The following is an 18,474-nucleotide window of genomic DNA, read 5'->3' on the forward strand; positions in this document are numbered from 1 at the left end:
GTATTTGTCTTACAAATTACCAATTTATAGCCTTTGTTTTAATTTTGAGTTCTTACCAATATAAAGGAGCTATTACTACATTCTAAGTATTATCCCTTGTTCATAATATATAATTTTGATATGTGAACAGCTAGGCTCCCTATTGCTTAATCACATTATATACAGAAATTAGACTCATTCTTCTAGGACTTCATCCATTAAAATCTAGGATAGAAGTAACTTATGGGGGCTGCAGAGAAACCATGTGTTGCCAAGGAAATTAAAAGACTAGCTTGTCAAAGACAACAGGAATTTTTGTGGGGATGGGATCAACTTGTGGAAGTCCAGCTAGCAGAGTAGTATCCTGGGCATTGACAATATACCTCATGGTAGATTATACGGATACATGGCTCCCTATAGAATGTTCTTATATCATTTATCCACCCATTTCCTGACATGTCAGGGTTTTTTTTAACCTGTGTTTACGAAAGGGAGGTCTGCCTTTCGGGATGCTTTAAGTGCTGTGTCTGTGCCTAGTAACCGGTGTGAGATTTTAGGGAAGGCATTTGGCAAAGGACCTTACCTAGTATTTTTTAATGTCTGACCTATTTATTTGGTCTTTTTCTGCTCTGAAAAGTTTCTCTTGTTCATTATGTTTTGGTTTTATTAACTGTTCAGCAAATGGAAAGGAGACAACAGCAGCGTCAATTCCCTATGTATCAGTCCAGATGGAAAGATGTTACTTTCGGCTGGTCGAACAATCAAACTGTGGGCTTTGGAGACCAAAGAAGTTTACAGAGTGAGTTAATCACATTGTTTCTAAGAATGGCAGTTCTAGAGCCAGTATGTACAAGTTGGAGTCATAGAATATTGTTTTAAGAGTATGGATCCTAGCTCAATTAGTAGAAGGCTTGCCTTACGTAAAGCGTGGGCTCAAGTAGCACCTCCCCTCAATCATAGTCTTGTGGTAGTAGAGGAGTGCATAAATTGAGGCTCTAGAGGCTTAGATGACAAAATAAGGTTCAGTCTCAACAAACTAACAAAAAAAATCCAAGTTCTTTTATTTGTAGATATTTAAACAGAATTGACAAGGCAGGGTGTCAGCTCAGTTGGTAGAGTTCTTGCCTGTCATTCATGAAGCCCTGGGTTCAGTCCCTAGACCTGAGTAAACTGTACATGGTAATGAATGCATACAATGATAGCAAAGACATGAGGATCAGAAGTCTCAGGTCTTCCTTGGCTGTATAGCAAGGCCAACTTGAGCTACAAGAGATCTTTCCTGAGAAAAAAAAAGTTACCAGTTGTCAAGTAATTTGTTTAAATAATAGAATTAGGACCGGAGAGTTGTTAGCTTAGAGATTGAGAGCATTGCTGCTCTTCCAGAGGACCTAGGTTCAAGTCTTGGAACCCATGTAGTGGTCCAGGGGATCAGCATCCTCTTCTGGCCTCTATGTGCTCCTAGTGCACAGACATACTTGCAGGCAAAGCACACAAAATGATTCTTAAAGAAATAATATTAAAAACATTTTTCAAGTCTAAGGTTTTTGATATTAAATAGTTCAGTCATGCTCACATACATTTGAAAATGAGAAAAATAGATGGAATTTGAATTAAAACTTCATTATGCAGTGATTACAGTTGTGTTTTTTTAGTGTGCAATTAGCATTTTATCTCTTTACACTATATAAGGTGAGGGTTTGCTATCAGGACTTTTAAATAAGTTTCACTCCGGGGTATTGAACTTACGGTGCTGTGATGATGCCTTAAAATTGTGGTTTCGACTCTCTGAGAGTACCATGAGGACCTGCAATTCCTTGGCTGTGTCTGAGCACCCTTAAAAAATGATAAAGAGTTAAGTCCAAGTGGCTGTGCATGCTTGTGATTCCATACATCTCAGGCAGGAGGACTTCAAGGTTGAGGTCAGCTTTGGCAGCATAGTTCTCTCTAGGACTATGTGGCTTAAAGAGCTAGGTACCATCTCTTAAAAAAAAAAAACAAAACAAAAGAGCAGCAGCTTGCTGGGGTGGGTAGGTAGTGGGAAGGTGAGCCAGCGAGAGGAAAAAGGAAAATACAGAAGTGAGAGAAACTGGTTGTGCAGTAGGGTAATATGTAGAAAGGAACTGTGGGCTGCATTCCTGCCGCCCGGCTCCCGGCCGCCTGGCTAGCTTATACCCCAAAATAACAACACAAATTGTATTCATTTAAACACTGCCTGGCCCATTAGTTCCAGCCTCTTGTTGGCTAACTCTCACATCTTGAGTAACTCATTTCTAATAATGTGTGTAGCACCACAAAGTGGTGGCTTACCGGGAAAGATTCAGCATGTCTGACCTGGCAGCTGGCTACATGGCATCTGATCTGGAGAGAAGAGGCATGGCGTCTGGCTTGCTTCCCTTCTTCCCAGCATTCTGTTCTGTTTACTCCGCCTACCTAATTTTCTGTCCTATCAAAGGCCAAGGCAGTTCTTTATTAACCAATGAAAGTAGAAGGCCCACCTACATCAATAATAGAAGAGGCATCTTAATTTTGTCTTAATGTTTGGTGGGTTTTTTTTGTTTGTTTTGAGACAGGGTTTCACTGTGTAGCTCCTGGCTGTTCTGGAACTCACCAGGCTGGTATTGGACTCACAGATCCACCTGCCTCTGTTTTGTGAGTACTGGGATTAAAGGTGTGTGCCACCCTGCAACCACCCCACCCCCCAAACTGGTATTTTTTTTATGGAAAGGATTATATATATTACAAATAATTTTGCTTAGAATGAATTTTAACTGTTGGTGTGCTGTAGGTGCTGCTGTAGGATGTGTATGATATAGCTTACTCAGGATACATAAAGACTTTTATTTTTGCACTGTTTTTGAGTCCACCCTTGCCTAAATGAGATTTAACTTTCTCTAGCACTTCACAGGCCACTCGACACCTGTTTCATCACTTAGGTTCACTACCATCAGACCTAATGAAAGCCAGCCTTTTGACGGGATTACAGGTCTCTATTTCTTATCTGGAGCAGTACATGACCGGTTACTTAATGTCTGGTACGTAGCTGTTTGGGATTGGGAAGACAGCTTTGCTTTGTAAGAATCTCAGAGTTTATGGGATCAGTATGGATGTTTATAATTTCAACATTATCTGAAAATAATTATATATTTTTCACCCTTCAAAGAGTACATTTTTAAGAAGTGTTTGTATTTACTGTATATTAAGTTAGCTTAATTATCTTCTAGACTCAAAAAAAATATAAACTTGTTTAATAGGAAATAAATTGTCAATAGTTGTAACTAAATTTAAAACATTTTTCTTTTTAAGTTTTGTATTTTATGTGTACGGGTATTTTGTCTGCATGTAGGTCTGTGCACCACCTGTATACCTAGTGCCCTCAGATGCCGGGAGAGGGTGTCAGATCTTGCATTGTACGTCTAGACGGTTAACCATGAGCCACTGTTTTTGGATGCTTCAGATCAAGCCAAGGTTCTCTGGAAGAGCAGCAAGTACTGTTAACCACTGAGCCATCACTTCAGTCCAAAAGCATACTTTTAAATCACATGTTAATTCTTTATCATTTAGCTTGTACCTAGCTTTGTTGATGCAGAACTTAAAGTATACAGTTTGAGTCTGGTTCTTCTGGACCCGAGTTTGGTCTCCAGAAACTACTTTATAAAGAGTTGAGTATGGCTGAGCAGCAGTGGTGCAAGTCTTTAATCCCAGCACTCTGGAGGCAGAGGCAGGTACGGTCTACAGAGTGAGTTGAACAATAGTCAGGGTTACTCAAAGAAACTCTGTCTTAAAAAAACACATAAATGAACTAACACTTGAAAAACGTTGAGTGTGATGCAAGCACACTCATATGAAGGCATTTTGATACATAGAATAATAAAAAAATCTTTGGGGGCTGGAGAGACGGTTCAACAATTACTACTGCTTGCTCCTCTTGCAGAGTTACCAGGTTTGTAGCTTCAGTTCCAGAGAACCTGGCACCCTCTTCTGGTTGGCGTGGGCGTCAGGCACGGACTAGTTGCATAGTTCTTGGCAAGTCTTACCTGATGGCTGGTTTGTTATCTAGGCAGGTTCGCTCAGAAAACAAAGAGAGAAGTGCGGTTATGTCTTTCACAGTCACAGATGAACCTGTCTATATTGATTTGACTTTGTCAGAGAACAAGGAAGAGGTAAGTGGCTTGATGTGTGACAAGTGATTTTAGGGTCAAGAAAAGTTATGGGAGACTGAAGAGATGGCTCAGTAGATAAAAGTGTTGGCTATGTACAATCCCCAGAACCCATGTCAAAGCTGTACAGTGTGGTAGCTGCCTGTAATCATTTAGGAGGTAGAGATTCAACAAGAGATTATGCTCTAATAAATGAATCTGAGAGTGATTGAAGAAGATAACAGCTTTGGCCCCTACATGCATATACATGCATGCACAGCACACATATTGTTTCTATTTATGCTACTGAACTTTTTTTGAGACAGTATGTTTGTGTATGTATGTCTGCATGTGGATAAGTGCTTGTGTGTCTATGAGAATATACATGCCCAATGTACCTGTGGAAACCATATGAGGACCTTGGATAGCCTGCTTTGTCACTCTTCCTTAATCTTTTGAGGCAGTCTCCCTAAGCTTGGAGCTAGAGTGGTGGTGCGCAAGCTACTGGGATCCTTGTGTCCTCTTCCTTCCCACTCCCAGTGCTGGGGTTGTATTTGTGCATGTGGTCATGCCTGACCTTTTATGTAGATTTTGGGAATTTGATCTCAAGTCTTCCTGTTCTTATCCTCTGAGCCATTGCTCCAGCCCTGAGACACAGTCTTGCTGTTTTAGCCTCATAGTTGCTGGGTATCTCAGACTGGCCTTTAACTCATGACGATATTTTGACTCTTGTCTCTCAAGCTCTATGATTATAGGCATGTGCCAGCATGGCCAATTAATTGTCATTGTCATCACCATCATCATCACCATCATCACTTTTGGTATTTTGTTTTTCTTGAGGTAGGGTCTTATATCCCAGGTTGTCTTTCAACTCATTGTGTAGCCAACAGTGATGATCTTGAACATTCCGTCCTGCTTAGTGCCAGGATTACAGGTGTATGCCATATATCTGGTTTATGGGAGGATTATGGCAGGCATTTAACTGAGTCTTCTCCCCAGCTCCCTAACTGACTCATTAAAGGCATTTACATATTAAAGTTAGTAATGGGTCAAGAAGCCAAAGTCTTATTTCTTATAAAATTTTAGGTAGTATTATTAATTATACAACCCCAAACATAGTCTTGATTCTGGTCTTTTTAAAAAATTTGTTTATCTTTATTTTATATGCATTAGTGTATTATCTGTGTGATGATGTCAGATCTCCTAAAAATGGAGTTAAAGACGGTTGTGACCTGCTGTATGGGTGCTGGGAATTGAATTTGAGTTCTCTGGAAGAACAGCCAGTGCTCTTAACCACTGAGCCATCTCTCCAGCCCCTTGATTCTGATCTTAGACAACACTCTACACCTGATAGTTTGTATAAGATGAGAGTATCCGTTAGGGCTCATGGAAAAGTGGTGCTGTGTGGATGGCTCCTCTGGGAACTGATGACTCTGACTGCTTCCTTCCTGAGGTCTGACCTGAACGCTCTCTATGCTCTCTATGCTCTCGATGCCACACTAGCTGTATTTCAGTGTTTCCTAGCGTGTTAGCGGCCTTTGAATTCTTGAACTAGACATAGCTTAAAATATAAATGGTAAGATTTATGAAGTGCTAAATGCTCAAGAAGCTTCGGAACTTAAGTTTAGTCCTCAGCACAGGAAGATGACAGCAAGAATATGATGGGTGGGAGCCCCTAGACTATGAGGCCCTGGGAGCTGACAGACTTGAGGAGACGTGGCCCTTCTCTTTCTTCACATAAGTCCTGGCTGCTGTGCTGAGGCATCCCCGGACCACGCATCCATGCTCTTTTCAGAAAGAGCACACTGACCTTGGAGGCTGCCTTGTGCTCCTTTATTTACAATCTTGACAAGAACAACATTTTGTCAGAGATACTGATTTAAATAATTGTTTGTCAAGCTGGGCTTGGTGGTGCACACTTTTAATCCCAGCACTCAAGTGGCAGAGACAGGTAAATCTCAGTGAGATCAAGGGTAGTGTGGTCTACATAATTCTAGGTTGGCCAGGCCAGGGATATGTAGAGAAACCCTATCCCTCCCCAAACACATATGAGGTTTCTCTGTATAGACCTGGCTGTCCTGGAACATGTTCTGTAGACCTGGCAGGCCTCATGTCTCCGCCTCTCAAGTGTTGAGATTAGAGGCATGTGCCACCACTGCCCAGCTGAAATCCTGCCTTAACCCCATGAACCCTAAAATAAGTGTATTTGCATGAGTCTGGCCAGAGTACGATTTTGTAATGTCAGTTCTCTCCATCTTTATATAGATTTTGGGTGTTAGCTTGAAGTTGATAGTTTTGCATGATAAGTGTCTTCACCTGTTGATTGAGCCGTCTAGCTGTTCCCTAGATAATGATTTTTAAATGTGCTGCTGTTTGTTTGCTGCTTCTTTTTTTTTAATTCTAGTTACAAAGGAGGTGGGACAAGAGCTCAGTTTTCATGAGTTTAATTCAAGGCAGGATATATAATTGACTATAATTAATCTGCTACATCTTTCTTTTAGCCTGTCAAGTTAGCTGTTGTTTGCAGAGACGGTCAAGTCCATCTTTTTGAACACATACTAAATGGGTAAGTAAGAAGTTTAAGCAAGAAATGCCTGTGTTCCACCTCTTTCTTTGGTTTATATTCCTGCTCATTCTGATAGGTTATTGTGAAAGTACTCTTTGGTTTTTCGAGACAGGGTTTCTCTGTGGCTTTGGAGCCTGTCCTGGAACTAGCTCTTGTAGACCAGGCTGGCCTCAAACTCACAGAGATCTGCCAGCCTCTGCCTCCCAAGTGCTGGGATTAAAGGCATGTGCTACCACCACCCGGCAGTTTATATGATTTTTTTTTTTTAAACGTATTACACACACACACACACACACAGTGTTTATTTATCACACATACAGTGTTCTGTCTGCATGTGTGCCTGCACACCAGAAGAGGACACGAGATCTCAACCACCATGTGGTTGCTGGGGATTGAATTCAGGACGTCTGGAAGAGCAGTCAGTGCTCTTAACCACTGAGCCATCTGAAAGTACTCTTGATTGCTTGTCTACATGAGTACGTCATGAGCTCAAGTTTTTGAAGTCATATGCCATGTTATTTCTTTGGTTAGGAGAATGGCCTTTTATGAAGTGTTTATCGTGACTATTGATAATGGTAACAAAAGTTGCTCAGTTGGGGAGACGTGCTTATGGATTTGGGTGGTGCCTTGGTTTGTCTTCCGTCGTGGTTTATTTGCCTTTGCCTATGTGTGTTTAACTCAGTGAAGTGTCCCTGTGCTGTTTCCTTATACCATGGGTAGTGTTAGGAGAGTCGTGCACACACTATAGAACGTTCTAGAGGGTGGGGGAATGCAACTATGTCATGTGCTGGGCTAGATTGTCTGGTGCTAAGGCTTCATCTCTAGCATACCAAGAAGGAAAAATTCCAGAAATTTTAAGTCTCCTTGGCACAGGTAGGCCATCGAGAGTTTTTGGTTTGTTTGTTTTGTTTTACTTATTTTATTTGTGTGGGTATTGCCTCCATGCCTATACCAATTTCATGCCTGTGCACACAGAGGCCAGAAGGAGGTGTTGGGTTCCCTGGAACTGGAGTTGCAAATGGTTGTGAGTTGCCATGTGGTTGCTGGGAATCAAATCTGGGTCCTGGAAGAGAAACCAGTGTACTTAACCTGTGCTGTGTCAACAGTTTTCCACCACTCCTATGGGGGTGGAATGACCCTTTCACAGGGATCAGATCATATCAGATATGCTGCTTATCAGATATTTACATTACAACTCACAGCAGCAGCAAAATTACAGTTAACAAAGTAACAAAATAATTTTATGGTTGGGTCACCTCAGCATGAGAAACTAACTGTATTAAAGAGTCATGGCATTAGGACGGTTGAGAACCACTGCACCAAGCCATCTCTCCAGCCCCCGTGGAAGAGTTTTAAACAGATTTGAATCATGATCTAAGGCTCATGATAGTTGTTTTGGCAAAACTGTTGAAAATAGATTAAAGAGCGATAAGGGGCAGGGTCATATTTTCTAACTTGATAGCAATTAGAGATTCTCTAATCTTACTTTCTCTTTATTCCTAGACACTGCAAAAAGCCTTTGACTTCAAATTGCACAATTCAAATAGCAACACCTGGGAAAGGCAAGAGATCAACACCCAAACCCATCCCTATTCTAGCAGCTGGATTTTGCTTAGATAAAATGTCCTTATTGCTTGTGTATGGCAATTGGTTTCAGCCTACCATTGAGCGAGTGGTAAGTAGATGCCACTTTGGAGATAATAATTCAGATTTTAAAAGGGGCATTTTGGAATACTTAGAAAAAATAAACAACATTCTTTAATTAAAAAAAAACCTTCAGTGGGTGGTTTGTGAGAATTCTTTTTCTAAACCCAACAGTTTGTAGAATGTCACCTCTTTCCTCTTGATGTCTTAGGAATCTGATGTTTCCAGTGTGTGTATCTAACTTTGAACTAGTCCTGGTATCATGTTCCTACTGGATACATGTTTCTGGTCAGCATGAGTATGATTTGAGTTTTGAATTTTGCCCTATTACATAAAATACACTACTTACTAATAGCCTTTAGTGGTGGTACCTATTGTATTTTCTAAATGGAAATGTAAGGGATAGTGTCCTGACATTTTTTTACTAGAGTTTTTTTTTTCTTCTAAAGACGTGCGAGTTCTTAGTCATGTCTAGTGGTTAAGCTTGGTTTGTAATGCTTTTACTTAATAAGACCAAATAAGCTTGCTTTCTTGAGTTTATTAAAGAATATTCTTTTTTTTCTTCCTTGTAATGCTAGGGATTAACCTCAGTCTCATTCATGCTAGACAAACACTGTACCACTGATACAGGCTCTTGCCTGGTAGCCGTAATTGACTGAACTTGTAAGGGGTTCTACTGCTTCTGCCTCCTGGTGCTGGGACTTTAGGTGTCCTCAATTCTAAGAAGTACTCTGAAAAATTGGTTGCGTACATAGAGTTTGATTAAACAAGGAGAAAAAGATGCTGTTGCTGGCTGTATGGGATGGCCCTTTCTGGATAATAGCCTTTATTATCTCTTTAGGTTTTGCAGGTGTTAGGCATAAAAGCAACATAGAAGCTCTTCTGGGGACATAAGTAACTTGTTGCATGTGACTTCTCTGCCCTTGTTGGGCATTGTTCTTGGACATACAGGTCCCTCTGAGAGCAGTCTGTTAGTAGGCAGAGCTGTCCTCAACCTGTTTATAGGAAGAACTTGCTTAGGGAAATTTAGGATAGAACCCATTATTTTTGTGGGGGGACTAAATATAAGACTGTTGGACTATATACCCTTTCCTGTAAATAAGAATTATCTGTTGGCCTTTGATGAGTGAAAAATTCTGATGGTCCATAAACAAGGGAAGTACACACTGCACCAGTGCCTTCAATTTATTTTTCTACTCAGCTGCCATTGGTCTGAGTGTAGATTGTGGCTAACATGTGGCCTGGAGGTCTTCCTTTTATTCTTTATGGAGGTGATGTTGTTTGTCACATCATTGGTGATTGCTTTGCTTGACCTTTCTTTTCTCCCTTCTTCCCTTTTAAAAACCATTTCCAGGCTTTGAACGCCAAAGATACTCATATATGTTTGGAAAGAGACATTTCTAATTGCTGGGCTCCAACAGTAGAAACAGCAATAACCAAGGTAAGCGCATTACAGGCTTGATATTAAGAATAATAGATTTGGCTAGATTGAGTTGAATACAGTGCCATATTAGACTGACTTTATTTATTTTTTTAAATCCTGTCTCCTGAGGAACAGTTTTGCTATTTAGCCTAAATTGAAACTCATGATTCGTCAGCCTCATTGCCGGGGTAGCAGGTGTTTACACTACTGCACTTTATGCTCTTTTCTTATAGCACAGCATGAGACTGTGCTTCCAGATGTAAATGTAAGATATCTCGCTCTGCTGATGATGTGCAGATGAGTTGGACAGGGAACTCTGGAGGAGTGTGTGCTCATAAGAGTTCAGTATTGCTCATTTAGTCTCTGCGTTTGAAAGAGCACGTCATTGTTTAAATGTATGTTGTATTTCAGGGTAAAATCAGACCACAGTAGATCTGGAGTTCATTGCCGCCCATCCATCATTGCTGCATTCTGTTTTCAGTATAACTTGTTGTTGCTATATAATACCTTGTTTGGTGATGAAATAGGAAGGAAAGCCAAGCCATGCTGTGATGATACCCACATGGTTTCGCATCCGACTGAGTTTCAGAGATGACACCTTTCTCTTGGCTGTCTGAGCATGGCTGGCAAAGATTTGGTTTTGGAGGTTGTTAGGTGTGTAACTTGAGCAGTTTTTGCATCACACAGCTTTTTGGTAGGTTTTATTTTTCTTAATGAGATATTGTGAACTTTAAAACCACGAGCTTTTAGCCAGTATTTTAAGTTTATTTGGCAACATTTAATTCACATTTTGTCTGGAATTCCTGTCATGGTGAGTATGTTTCTTTGCATTGTTGAATGGAAAAGTTTTGGAGAGCCGCTTGCTTTCTCTAGTAGGAAGCACGAGAACCAAGTCACATCTTTCCCACACGTTGAATCTGTGTGTGACAGGTGAGAACACCAGTGATGACTTCTGAAGCAAAAGTTCTGGTGCCTGGGATTCCTGGACATCACGTACCGATCAAGCCCCCACTCTCACAGCCTAAGGAGGGGGAGAACAAGAGGAAATTAGGCAGGAATGAGGTAATAACTGCTTACTTGGGTTTGAAGTGTGAGGAATTAATTGTAGGGAGCATATTGGGTAGAGCTGGAGCAGTTTTTCAGAATCCTGCAGCAGTTATTGCTGCCTTCCAGTCTTTAACTGAAGAGATTTTCGTCATTTCTCAGTAGCTGGGGAGATAGAAGTTGAGTAGGTTATGTCAGGAATTGCTGTGATGACTTTCACTGGGTTTCGCATATGCTGAGTTCCCATGATGCCTCCTTTCTCTTGGCTGTCTGAGCAATCCTGGCTGGTTATGTGTCTTAAAATAGAGCTTTGATATTTTACAGTTTATTACATTTATTTATTAGTTTATATGTGTGCATGAGTGCATCTGTGTGGGAGGATTGGGCATGAAGATCACATTCGTGCCCTGCCTGTCACTTGTGTGGAGGTTGAGGACAACTTGCCATAATTAGTTCTCTTCCTCCACCTTTTGGGTTCCAGGGATTAAAATCAGGCTGGTGGCTTGATGGTAGGCTCCTTTACCTGCTTGAGCCATCTTGCCACCCCAACTTTGTATTCTTGACAAGTACTAGAGAAACATGGTAATAGCTGTTTTCTTGATGCATTGATGGTGAGATGCCAGGTCTTTTCATTTTTTAATCTACCCAAAGAGGGATTGTGCCTCTTTTTTTTTTAAAGTAAAAAAGAAAAATTAGGTTTATGGCTATTTTCCTTACATGTATGTCTTTATTGTGTGCATCCAATGCCTGTAGAGGCCGGAGGAGGACATTGAATCCCTTGGAACTGGTGTTCCAGTGATACTTGTGGGCAGCCATGTAGGTGCAGGGAGCCAAACTGGGGTCCTCTGGGAGAGCAGCCAGTGTTCTTAACTTCCGAGTCATTTCTTCAAGTCCCCAGTGTGCCTCTTTAGGCTTTTGTTTTTGCTAGACTGGGGGAATTTGGATTGCAGCTCTTTTCACGATTCTTCCACAGCACTACTGTGGTGGTGAGATTCTTTGTGTTTCTGTGACCGAGGTGTGACTCTTGAGTTGTTGGCAGCCTCTAAATCCCTGTTTGGTTAACTTAGATGTTTCTGCTCTGTAGGCTAGCATCGAGGAGCGCCTTGAAGCCATGGATCTAGATAGAAAAGGAAGGAAGGATGACCTTCTGCAGACAACCAGCTTTCCAGTCCTTCTCACCCAGGGCTTGGAAAGCAATGATTTAGAGATGCTAAACGTAAGTACTGCAGCAGATTTCAGCGGGCTGAGAAGTGGAGACTGTGGACTCAACTCACAGAATGAGTAGTCATAGCATATGGAAACATGCAACTTAGTTTGTGTGTGTGAATTTAGTCAAATGTTATGCTTGGTAGCAATATACAGACATTCATCAACCTACCATGGGAGTGTGTTATTTATTCTCTTGAACCTGGAATGCATTTTCTCATAGAAATGGTATTTTGAATTGTTGGATTCCTTAGGCTTTAGTTTACAAAAGCCCATATAAAGTGCAGCTAAACTCTTAATTAACACTTAGCATTCTAGATCACAATTTATATCTTTTTCTGTAGGAAAATGCGTTCCTGAGTTTTTACTCTGGATTCCAGAAACTTATTACCCCTGGCCGTGAGAGGGGGCAATGAGGTGGAACCTTGGCAATGGGTAGGAGTTCGGGGGAAGATTCAAGAGGGTTGGGGGCTATGTTATTATATAGTTCTAGAAATTTAAGGAAGCATTAGAAATGTCTGTAAGTTGGTGACTGCTTGCAGGAAGCTACTCAGTTTGGCTCTCTTACACCCACAGTTTGACAGTGTCTACATAGAAAAATTGACAAACAGTAGGACCTGAGTACTTAAACTGCCTGATCTGTTAGTGCAGTTTTCATTTGTTAAATGCTTTTTTTATATCTTAGCAGAATTAGTTCAATCAGTATAGATGACCTTGAACTTATGATTTTTCACTTGATTTCAATGTGATTATTTAATGTTTCTGTCTAAAGTAGTCTTGTGTAAAGAGAGGGGGCAAATAAGTATAAAAATATAAATTTACTTTCCAAGTAGTTTGATGTAATTTGTTTTAGGTGACTTGGAAACCTAGAAGAATTTGATGAAAAATAATTTGTACAAAATACTTACTTGACATTATTTTTGAAACATCATTGCTTATGTGAATATGGTTCTAGAACTGTACTGTAGTTCATCAGGAGCCTCTGTTTCATAAGCTCCCCACAAATGCCTGCCAGGCCATCATTTGTTCATTTATCTGTTCACATGCTAACATGGGTGGAGTAAGTTTATGATGAGATAATGTTTCATCCATAGACAAACCTACCTAACTTAAAAATGCCTTTAAGAAAATGGACCACCATCTATTACCATACCTAACAAAAGTTAATAGTACTTTTTAAAACTATTGTTATTATGTGTGAGTACAGATAGGTGTATAGAAATCACGAGGGTAAAGGAATACATGGTCATTTGGTGGACCTTTAAAATCAGAACTCCTCCACTTGAGAAGACATGCTGGATGCCAGGGTTGTTGGGGCACTCTGTTAATCTCAGCAGTTCAGGTGACTGAGGCATAGGTCAAGGTCAGCCTGGTCTGCACAGCCCAGGACAGCCAGTACTACCTAGAGAGACTCTGTCTCAAAAAAGGACAGTGGTAGTCAGGTGTAGTACTGCACACATGAGGATGAGGCAGGGGGATTGTATGCTTCATTCAGGCTATCCTGTTTGTGACGTAGCAAGAGCCTCTCTGAACAAATGAATTAAATGACAGTGTTAGGACCATGAAATAAAACAGCATGATGAAACACCATGCTGTAGGCTGAAAAATGTTCACTTTTATACCACAGTTTTTACTTAGTATATATAAAGAGCTCTTAACAAGATGCCATTCAAAAATCCAGTAGAGAAGTGAACAGACAGCACATAGAAGTCAGATGGACAATAAGAATGTATAGAAAATGTTTATTTTTTTTTTACGTTTGTTTGCTTATCTTATATGCCAGGGTGTGCCACAGGGGACGTGTGGAGGTTGAGGACAACTTTTGGGAGTTGGTTCTCTCCACCATGTGAACCCTAGGGATTGAACTTAGGTTGTCAGACCTGGCGGGAGAAAGTTCCTTTGCCCTCTGAGCCACCTCACCAGCCCACATGTAAAAAAATTTTTTTTTAGTGTGGCAGAGTAAGATCTCAGTGAGATGATACTGCATGTCTGTTATAGGTTGTTAAAAATGAAAAAGGTGATGTTTGTGTTGTATTTAGCAGCTGAAAACCATGCCTTGCTGCTGGCAGTGTGTAATGAAACAGCTACTTTGGAAAAACAGTTTGAGTTTTACAAATGAAGAACACACCTACTATGCAGTCCCACTGTTCTGCTCCCTCCTATTTATCAAGGGACTAACAAGTCATGCCTAGGCAGTGGTGGTGCACGCTTTCAATTCCAACACTCAGGAGGCAGAGGCAGGTGGATGGTGGTGAGTTCAAAGCCAGCCTGCTCTACAACAGCTAGTTCCAGGACAGGCTCCAAATCTATAGAGAAACCCTGTCTTGAATGAGAGAGAGACAGAGGAAAAAAAACCCTGTCTCGAACAACAGAGAGAGAGAGGGAGGGAGGGAGGGGAGTCATCTTCTTGGTAGTTAAAGCTGGTTAATAGGGCTGTTTCTTTAAATATGGTCTTGAGAAAACTTTCTGTAGTCCCTTGTTTCGTGTCAGGTGTCCATGTTTACCGCCTCCAAAAAAGAAAAAAAAAACGAAAAGTCAGAGTTTCTCTGTAGGCCAGAGTGCTGGAATTAAAGGCGTTTGCTACCGCTGATTGCTTTTCATACAGCTTAGTTTCCTATCTTTTCCCTCCCTCCCTCTTTTGTTTTTTTGTTTTAAATATCAGACTGGACCCGTGGGCTGGGCCACTACTTGTTTTTCTGTGGTTCTAGGGGCTGAACCTGTGACCTACTTCATGCTAAGCAAGCACTCAACCATTGAACCACATTCCCAGCCTTCTTTTCTTTTAGCTTTTGTTTTCATTTAGACAGGTCTCATTTTATAGACCAGGTTGGCCTTTAACCTACAGTTGGCCTCTGCCTTTCTTTTTGTAAGCGTTTCTCCCTTTCCCTTTCTTTCCACTAACTAACCTTTTCCATGCTTCATCTTCCCCACCCTCTCTGTCTCAGATATGAGACCTCAGGTTCTTTAATTGGTGTATATATATATGTATTCCTAAATACAGAAATACGGTTTCTGTCCCTTGCGTGTTGGGATTTTAGGCAAGTGTCACCATGTCTGGCTCGTTTGTGTGTCAGTGTCTGTTTGTCTGGCTCGGATTTCCTGCCGCTTCCCATCTCCCCAGTAGAAAAATAGGCTTATTTTGCAAACCTCAAAGAAAACAGCAGATATGACAGTGACAGAATGTGATGAGACTTGGTGTAAGTCATGGTGTGACAGGCCGGATTGTTATTTTTGGGTTTTTGAGATGGGTTCTATATGTCCTGGCTGTCCTGGAACTAGCTCTTGTAGACCAGGCTAGCCTCCAACTCACAGAGATCCGCCTGCCTCTGCCTCCCGAGTGCATCACCCCCACTCAAATAGGCCAGATTATTTTATATTTCCGGAAGCTCCACCATGCTCCTTGCATGGTAAGACAGTACATGCTGGTGTGAGTAGATCAAAAATATGACTATTCCCAAATACAGATGTTTCTGGTGCCTTCTAGATGATTAGAACTTTATGATCACAGATTTATAGTAAGGCAATTATTTTAGGAATACTTAAATTCAACAAGTACCTCCAGTATTATAATCAGCACATTATACTTTTAATAGAATCGGTTTTTCTTGTTTGGTTTTTGTACTGATAGGGATCAAACTCATGGCTTGTGTGTGCTAGGCAAGTACTCTCACTGAGTTAGATCTTTGGTTTTTGTTGTTGTTTCTTTGAATCAAGATATAACAGTGGAGTCCAGGCTGGCCCTAAAATCATGATATTCCTGCCTCAGCCTCCTAAGGGCTGGAAGTTATATGCAAAATAACTGCCTTACATGTGCTAGGCAGGTGGTCTACTGACATACCTAGAACTTCAAAAATTCTGAGACAGAATCTTGTTATGTTGGTCAGGCTGGCCTGGAATTTGATCTTCCTACCCCAGTCCTCAGTAGCTGGGATTGCAGGTGCATGCCACTGTGCTTAACTTCATCGTTTTCTTTGAATCTTACATATTGTTTATTTGAAGATAAAAATATAGCTCAATCAAGAACTGTATTAGCTCAGGGCATTCTGTATCTTCATTTCCCAGTGATTGTGTATAAGAGTATTAAATATATTATAGCCTGTGAAATCTTGTAATTCTATGATAGTTTAAAATTGTTTGTAATCAGGTTGCTATAAAGGTAGTTTTTTTTTTTTTACAAGAAAAGTAAAATCTGATGAGAATTCTGAAAGGATTCTGGAGTAAAAAGAACTGGAGAAAATTGGCTGGCAACTATGTTCCTGTGTTTCTTTGGTCTCTTTCTGCTGCTTAGATTTAAAAAGTATTTAAGAGAAAGGATGTATCAGAGACCTGAATGGACTCTTCTTCCATCCCCTTCTTTCCTGCTACTGTGAAACATGCCCGACTCTGGCATGGAAGCTGCCCAGAGCTTGTAGGCTCAGTACTGATCTGCTCAGTTGCTTTTTCTACAATCCAGGGCGGAATCTGTTTTTTTCCCAGAGATCAAGTCTTAAAGTGGTTTGGTTGAAGCGTCCATTACGTGATCATTTGATTGGCTTAAATTTTTATCAGTTGGTGATAATTTAAAAGAGTCTTCTTTGAAACAGAAACTGATTGAACTCACTCTATATGGAGACAGCTCTATTTTAAGATGGAAGTTGAAGAACATCCCTATAATGACACATACTTGTATTTAGATGTCTAGAGATGTTCTTTGGATTGCTATCTGAAGGCAGCTTAACTTGATTTCCAACCTGATTTCCCCAGTTCAATCAGTATTTTATTGCCTGGGCTATTTTCAGTTAGAAAAGATTTTTCAGTAGTATTCTTATTGGAAATATGCTTCTCCTAATTGCCATTTTATTTTCTCACAGAAAGTGCTTCAAACTAGAAATATAAATCTTATAAAGAAGACTGTGCTAAGGATGCCCTTGCATGCTGTTATCCCATTGTTACAAGAGGTAACTGCTGTGGTTTAATGTGAACCACAGAATACTGGGTATAGATGCTGTTGTTTGGGGGTTGTAGTGGAATACCTCAACAGAGAGAACCCTGAGATTTTTTGTTGTTTTTGTTTTCCACCTTTATTTCTTGTAAGGTACTCTTATCATAATATTGAAAGTATTGCATGTTTTATTTTCTCTTGATTGGAATGTGGTATTGGAGGGAAAATTAAGATTACCTAGTGGTCTAGCCTCTGACCCCTGAACTTGCATAGTTCCTGCAAGAGTTAGTTTTGCCTTTGCTTCCATAACTGTTTAGCTTTATTCAGAAAGGGCAAGCAGCAAGGCTATATAAGCAAGGGTTGTGGAATGGTGGGACCCAAACATTAAGTGGTACCAGATGTTGAAATGAATATAACTCAGATAAGACTTGGGATCTGCATTCATTCTGTGTATCAGGTAAAGTAGATTCCTGAGACTGTACAGTTTTTTTTTAAGTCATTAGTTACAGTAGGGAAAAATCTTTTTCCTTCAAAAGTACATTTTGCTGTGTACTTTTACTATACAAAAGTATAATTGCACTGAAACATTAAAAGAGTAGGTACCAGTTATCAAATATTACTCCTAAAGACAGAATGAATATTTGATATATAGAAGTTGTACTTGAGTTATTTGTTTAACATGATGAAGTGTTTTATGAGAGGGGTTTTGGTAGCAATGTATGCTGTTTTTATATCATTGGTAGGAAAATTTTAGAAAATAGTAGAAAACTCATTGGGTTATTGTCCACTCAAAATTGAAAGCTTCCTTCCCTGCATTTTCTCCATACATTTTATGTGTTTTTTAAGTGGAAATTTTGTTTACACATTATGAAGTTAACTCTTTTCTAGTGTACCGTGCAGTTGTTTCTCATACATTCATAGATTGTCCAGTTGTCATTCCAAAGAGAGTCTTGTCATCATTAGCAGTGATTCTGTGTGCCTCTTCCTATACCTTCCCGTTTGTAGGAAATCACCATTCTATATTTGGTTTCCATGTACTCGCCTGTAGGGTGCTAGCTTTTACTTCTGTCCTATAATTGCTTTTATGAGAATGATTTCAAACATGTAATATTGAGTAAAACTAGATTGCTAGGTGGAATAGCTTGTACAACCATTGCTGCATCTGGGGAATTGATGGAGAAAGGTTGCCTTGGCTGATGTTAACAGTATTTTCTTTCCCTTAGCTTACGAAGAGATTGCAAGGACATCCCAATAGGTAAGCTGTTTCTGTGACTTAAGTGTCTTCTTGTTTGAGACAGCCTTACTATGTAACTTTAGAACTCAGCATTTTCCTGCCTCAATATAGATGCGAGCTATCACTGCAAGCTGAATTACTGTTTTATAGATAAATTAAAAATAGCAGTGTCCGGAATGGAGATGTTGCTTAGTGGTTGAGTCCTTGTCTGACAGTGTCAAAGGCCTGGATTCTATCCTTAGCCTCAAATTTCAGAAGAATTGTGTCAAGTATTACTTACCTCCCTCCAATGTTTAATTTGTCTAATTTTTATTCCTAAGT

At 40.2% G+C, this 18,474-nt stretch overlaps 1 protein-coding gene and 3 non-coding genes across 4 annotated transcripts in view; all 4 read left to right on the top strand.

Annotated features, from left to right (window-relative positions):
- The window catches only part of Wdr43 (WD repeat domain 43), a 41,572-nt gene that overhangs the window by 13,203 nt on the left and 9,895 nt on the right, over positions 1 to 18,474 (top strand). The window contains exons 4-13 of the mRNA XM_041631269.1: positions 658 to 778; positions 2,875 to 3,011; positions 4,037 to 4,139; positions 6,617 to 6,681; positions 8,185 to 8,356; positions 9,680 to 9,766; positions 10,679 to 10,810; positions 11,877 to 12,008; positions 16,849 to 16,935; positions 18,143 to 18,174. Coding sequence (XP_041487203.1) covers positions 658 to 778; positions 2,875 to 3,011; positions 4,037 to 4,139; positions 6,617 to 6,681; positions 8,185 to 8,356; positions 9,680 to 9,766; positions 10,679 to 10,810; positions 11,877 to 12,008; positions 16,849 to 16,935; positions 18,143 to 18,174 — 1,068 coding nt within the window. The remainder of the gene's footprint in view (positions 1 to 657; positions 779 to 2,874; positions 3,012 to 4,036; positions 4,140 to 6,616; positions 6,682 to 8,184; positions 8,357 to 9,679; positions 9,767 to 10,678; positions 10,811 to 11,876; positions 12,009 to 16,848; positions 16,936 to 18,142; positions 18,175 to 18,474) is intronic.
- Positions 1,727 to 1,811, top strand: LOC121433116. Its single transcript, XR_005972280.1, has one exon. It is a non-coding gene; the product is annotated as a small nucleolar RNA SNORD53/SNORD92 (small nucleolar RNA).
- On the top strand, positions 10,292 to 10,369 carry LOC121433114. Its single transcript, XR_005972278.1, has one exon. It is a non-coding gene; the product is annotated as a small nucleolar RNA SNORD53/SNORD92 (small nucleolar RNA).
- LOC121433115 lies at positions 10,994 to 11,070 on the top strand. The gene has a single exon (XR_005972279.1). It is a non-coding gene; the product is annotated as a small nucleolar RNA SNORD53/SNORD92 (small nucleolar RNA).

Source organism: Microtus oregoni, unplaced genomic scaffold, assembly GCF_018167655.1.
Source record: "Microtus oregoni isolate MIOR12 unplaced genomic scaffold, Mior012 000036F_ref0000092, whole genome shotgun sequence".
Taxonomy (NCBI): domain Eukaryota; kingdom Metazoa; phylum Chordata; class Mammalia; order Rodentia; family Cricetidae; genus Microtus; species Microtus oregoni.